Genomic DNA, 5,136 nt, shown 5'->3' on the forward strand with positions numbered 1-5,136 from the left:
GTTTTGTTCCATTAATAAAGAATTCTGAGTTATTCACATGCAAATGCCTCTAAGTGAAATAATCTATTTTTACACTTAAGTCACTTAACAACACAAGCTGGAAGACATAATTTATATTGCACGATATACTATGGTTAAAATACCTGTTTTTAAGGAAACCTCTAATTATTTTTCTGCTTTTTTGATTACTTTTAGATCATGATGCTGGAGATGGAGTTCAGAACCCAGAAAAAGCCGGCATGGTTTCAGAAGAATTAAAATGGGCATCCAGAACTGAAAGTATGAAATTAAGTGGAAGGGAAAGACCATTAGACAGTTCCACAAGCAGTTTAAGAACACAACCAAATCCTCAGACGCTCTGGGAAGATGGCCCAGAATTAGCTCCAATGTATAGCTCTGTAGCACCCACTAGTGGGCATTTGTTAAGCAATGAGGACAAAACCGAAATAGATGAAAATCAGTTTACAAAATCTAACAGTCGACCATCATCCCACATTCAGCCAGTCGGAAATGTGGGACAGCTGCATGGTGTCACACCTGTAAAGTTGTGTCGCAAAGAGTTACGCCAGATTTCTGCCTTGGAACTATCATTACGACGTTCCAATCTTGGAGTTGCGGTTGGATCTATGACTGCTGATTCCCTTGAAGTAGCTAGGAAAGTGAGTGACTTAAAAACTTAGGCATTTAATAAGAAAAACTTTAATTTAGAAGATGTGTAAAATTCCTTTTTCTAACCTGTTAAAAAAGTTTAAGTTCACTAGCTCTTCTCTCAGGATAAAGAAGGGGAGGAAGGAATCCTTTTGTATACTGTGAATGTGTGTTTTCTTCCAAGATTTGTTTGCTCTAAATATTATTATATAATATAAACTTCAGTTTGGAATTAAGAACTAAATACTGATTTGCCCAACAAATACAGTTTGTACATTTTCATATTTTTCAATCACAGAAAATATCCCATTTTACTATTTTGTTACTTATGTTATTTTTGTTACTTTTCCAAACTTTCACTTGTAAAATAAAGCTTTTTCTTAAACTAATTAATGTTTGAGTGGAACAGCAGCAAAACCACCCTGATTTACGGAAATCTGCTCTGTTAGAGTAACGCACTTTCTTACTGACTCCAATTTTTCTTATCTGATGCTGCTAATTTTTTCTTTTGTTCTTTCCTCGGTTGCTATCAACGCTGACCATCTTACCTGGCACCCAAACTGTTGCCCTGTGCTCAAAGACTTCTAATTTCTAGCCCCTAGGGAGTAGGATTCCTTGGTCCCACTGGTAAAAACCAGTTCTTATAGGAAAAGAAAATCAAACGAAAACTAACTTCTAAATTGGTGAATAGTTTTTATATCTCTAAAGTATGGTATTAAAAATAATTTAAATTATGGATTAAATAGATTTCTGTGGACTTACCTGGGAATGGAACCATAATATATAATATCAGCCAATTAGAAACTGCTTTATCCAGCAAATTTACAAACAAAGTTAGAAATTTTATTTCTAACAGGGACTATTTGAAGCCAGACTGGTTTTAAGCCAGGTTTTGTTTTGTTTTTTTTTGTCTTTGTTCGTATGATATATACTTAATATATACCATATATAATGTGTGATATATGTGTATTGTTTTGCTAAGTTATGTCCAACTCTTTTGTGACCCAATGGACTGTAGCCCACCAGGTTCCATTGTCCGTGAGATTTCTAGGCAAGAATACTGGAGGGGTTGCCATTTCCTTCTCCAGGGGATCTTCCTGACCCAGGGATTGAACCCACATCTCCTGCACTGGCAGGCAGAATCTTTACCACTGAGCCACAGAGAAGCCTGATATGTGTATAAAATGGCACAAGGCCAGGTCTTAAAAAAGCATATCAATCATATATTTAATAATAAGTACAGGTTTATTAATGAAGGTCTTAATTTTAAATTCCTTATAAGATTAATATTTAGAAATAATTCATATAAGAATGTATTTTGACTTTGGAATTCTACTGCCTGCCCAAGAAATTGACACATACTTGTTTTACCTGTGGAAATATAAATGCATTTTCTAAAAGCCAGCTCACTAACAAAACAATAAAATTTATATTAAACCAGCAATGAGTAGATTTAATAATACAAGTGTGAACTGACTTCTAAATAACAAATATATAATTTTTCCCCTTTTTGTTTAAACATATATCCTTTATATGCTATGATGGATTTCATGTAAATACTCAAACACACATATGTTAAGAATGTCCTGAATAATATATTCTAGGAATGAAACTTCTGTCTTTCTATTTAGTCAGTGCACTTACAAAAGAAAAAAAAAAATTTAAGGCACCTCCCCAAAAGCAAGTACAATTTTTCTTACATATACCGCTAATAAATTTTACTCTTATTTCACATGCTGTCCTTAAGTCTGAACATTTTGTCATTGTGTTTGCCTTTTTGGATGTGTATGAAATATGTGGGGGGTTTTTTGTTCATTATATTTTTTCCACCTATAACAGCGTTTGGAAAGAAACATATTTGCCTCCATAAAGTACAAGTTCCTTCCCTAACTCCAGAGTGTTGTAGATAACGGAGTTGGAGAACTCTGTGAATATGGGAACCGTGAGTAGCAAGAACATCAATCAGTGAAGGTGCTTTTGTGCTTTAATGTGTGTTTTCTTTTACTAATGTTTTTTCCCCCTTAGTTCTTCATATCTTCATGAAGTCAGGGTCCAAGACGTCAGCAAAAAAAAAAAAAAAAATATATATATATATATATGATCTTCTGTAATGTGGACTTGATTGCCATTGGCTTGTTTGTAACAGCCCAAGTCAATAAAGTGATAAATGCTAATTTAAGGATGGGCGTCTTATATTTTAAAACAAAGGGTCTTATACAGAGTCTTAGAATGAATTGCTAAGGGGTCAAGTCCTTAATGGGATTTTGGTTCTGTAGGCACAAATTCTTACACATTAAATGACATGACATATGTCATTAAAGTATGACATGTTTTGCTCTTTCATTTATTTCCTTAGGCACATACTTAAGATTTTTATAAAACACTGGAGTATTAATAATGAAAGTTCATTGTCCACTCATGTACATAATTCCTCTCTCAACTTCACTGGAATCTTTTAAAGTACTCATGTGTATTTCACATTTATAGATATACCAGGCTCCCTTGACTAGTACTGATAAAACATTTATATTTTCAAAAATTGAGAGTGAAGCTGAGTGAGATCCTTCCATGATAAATACTTCAAATGCATTGGGTATGCAGTATTTTGAGCTCATCTGGGCAGTAGTGTTCAAAGAGTGTGTATGGGAGCATCAGTCTAATGGGAGAAGTATTTTATTGCTGTCATTGTTTCCCTGATGCTGATAATAAAAAAGTAGACTGACTTTTAATAAGTTTTATTGGTTTTAAATTCTCTCCAAATAATGCACCCCTCAGTGCTTGCAACAGGGGTGCCTACTTCCATTCCTTGCTTTGGAATGCAGAGCATGCATGACACCACATACTGGAGTAGTGTTTGACTTTTATAATGCTATTTCCATTTTGACCCCAACAGTACCCCAATGTGGCAGTAATTAGAATGAGAAATTATAAAAAGAAAGCTCGGCAAAACTTGATATTTAGTATTGGCTTTTGATATTTTACATAGTTCTTACTTGTCCCTTTTTAATATCTCTTTTCCTAGGAATTTCCACGGTGCATCAACAGAATAGCCAATAACAGAATCCCAAAGAATAGCCACTATTTGAAATGCTAGCAGTGTAATTTAATTGAACCCAAATATATTGACTTAGATTTAGGTATTGGTTTCTGTTAGTAAATTATTATACAACACACTACTACTGAGTTACCTCTGTACTACCTGAAGAGAAAAATACAACAATCTCACACTTTGTTATAATGAGCAAGATCCTTATATGCCCAAGGAACAAAACCATTCACAACAGAAGACTAGAAAACTAAACATTTAAAAATACTTGTGATTAAAGCAGAACAAAAGTAATATATCAATGAAGTGAAATAATACTTGCACACTGTATTATTGTGTTTTCAAGCTTATTACAGTATATGTTGTTTAGTCACTAAGTCATGTCCCACTCTTGTGATCCTATGGACTACAGCCCTCCAGGCTCCTCTGTCCATGGGATTTCCCAGGCAAAAATATTGGAGTGGATTGCCATTTCTTTCTCCAGCAGATCTTCCCAACCCAAGGATAGAACTTGCATCTCCTGCATTGCAGGCAGATTCTTTTACCACTGAGCCACCAGGGAAAGCAAAATATGATTTCTCAAGTCCAAAGTGGTAAATATTGTGCGAAATTATTTGATTTGAGAGATATCTTAAAAGAAATACTTCTTGGGAATTCCCTGGCAGTCCAGTGGTTAGGACTCCATGCTCTCACTGCCAAGGACCTGGATTTGATCCCTAGTCAAGGAACTAAAATCTCTCAAGCCTTTCAGCGTAGCCAAAAAAAAAAAAAGAACCACTTTTTGAACCTTACCCCAAGTAACAACAAAATATAGGTAAATTATAGCTTACTTACCCCTCACTCCCCCACAGAGTTCCAGGATTCAAAAAGCTCTGATAAAAACAGGAGAAAAAAGAGCTTTATTTTAAAGCATTCCATAGGCCAGCAAGGAATTTTCAGAAATATTTTGAGAGAATATATTTTATCTCTTGCAACAACACAAATTTTTAACTTCAATCATGGGCTATCTCTAAATAAACCCTGAAGAATACTCAAGTTGGTACTGAATTTGCCATTTGAAAATAGACACATCCCGGTTTTTACACCAATTCCTCTTATGAATACTGTTTATTCAGGATTATGTGAAAAGACACTCTAGCCAGAATCTGAATGGAAATTGTGGAGCCATTCAATAGAGAATTATAAGAAACATTATTTTGGATAAATTTTGTCAGCCATAACAAACTGAAGACTAGGACTTAGATGATTACCACCAAAGAACCACAAATAGTATCCCAAAGCAAGCACTGGAGGCAGAATTTACAGAATTCATCTTCATAAAACAATACTTAACCATTTTGCTTAATTTTTCTCTGCTAAAATATCCCTAAATTTTCTACTGAAAAAAAGGCTTCCATTCGTGATTACAAACCATCAGCTATTAGCCTTCCTTGAGAGACTGA

General features: G+C 34.5%; 1 protein-coding gene across 5 annotated transcripts in view; it reads left to right on the top strand.

Moving 5' to 3' along the window:
• KIF27 (kinesin family member 27) overlaps positions 1-1,037 on the top strand; it is a 93,121-nt gene extending 92,084 nt beyond the window's left edge. For all 5 annotated transcript variants that reach the window (XM_010840066.1, XM_010840063.1, XM_010840068.1 and 2 more), the window contains one exon: positions 196-1,037. In XM_010840066.1, the coding sequence (XP_010838368.1) occupies positions 196-680 (485 nt within the window). In that variant the 3' untranslated portion in view covers positions 681-1,037. The remainder of the gene's footprint in view (positions 1-195) is intronic.
• Positions 1,038-5,136: the final 4,099 nt, after the last annotated feature.

The sequence above is a fragment of the Bison bison genome, unplaced genomic scaffold, assembly GCF_000754665.1.
Source record: "Bison bison bison isolate TAMUID 2011002044 unplaced genomic scaffold, Bison_UMD1.0 scf7180017864141, whole genome shotgun sequence".
Taxonomy (NCBI): domain Eukaryota; kingdom Metazoa; phylum Chordata; class Mammalia; order Artiodactyla; family Bovidae; genus Bison; species Bison bison.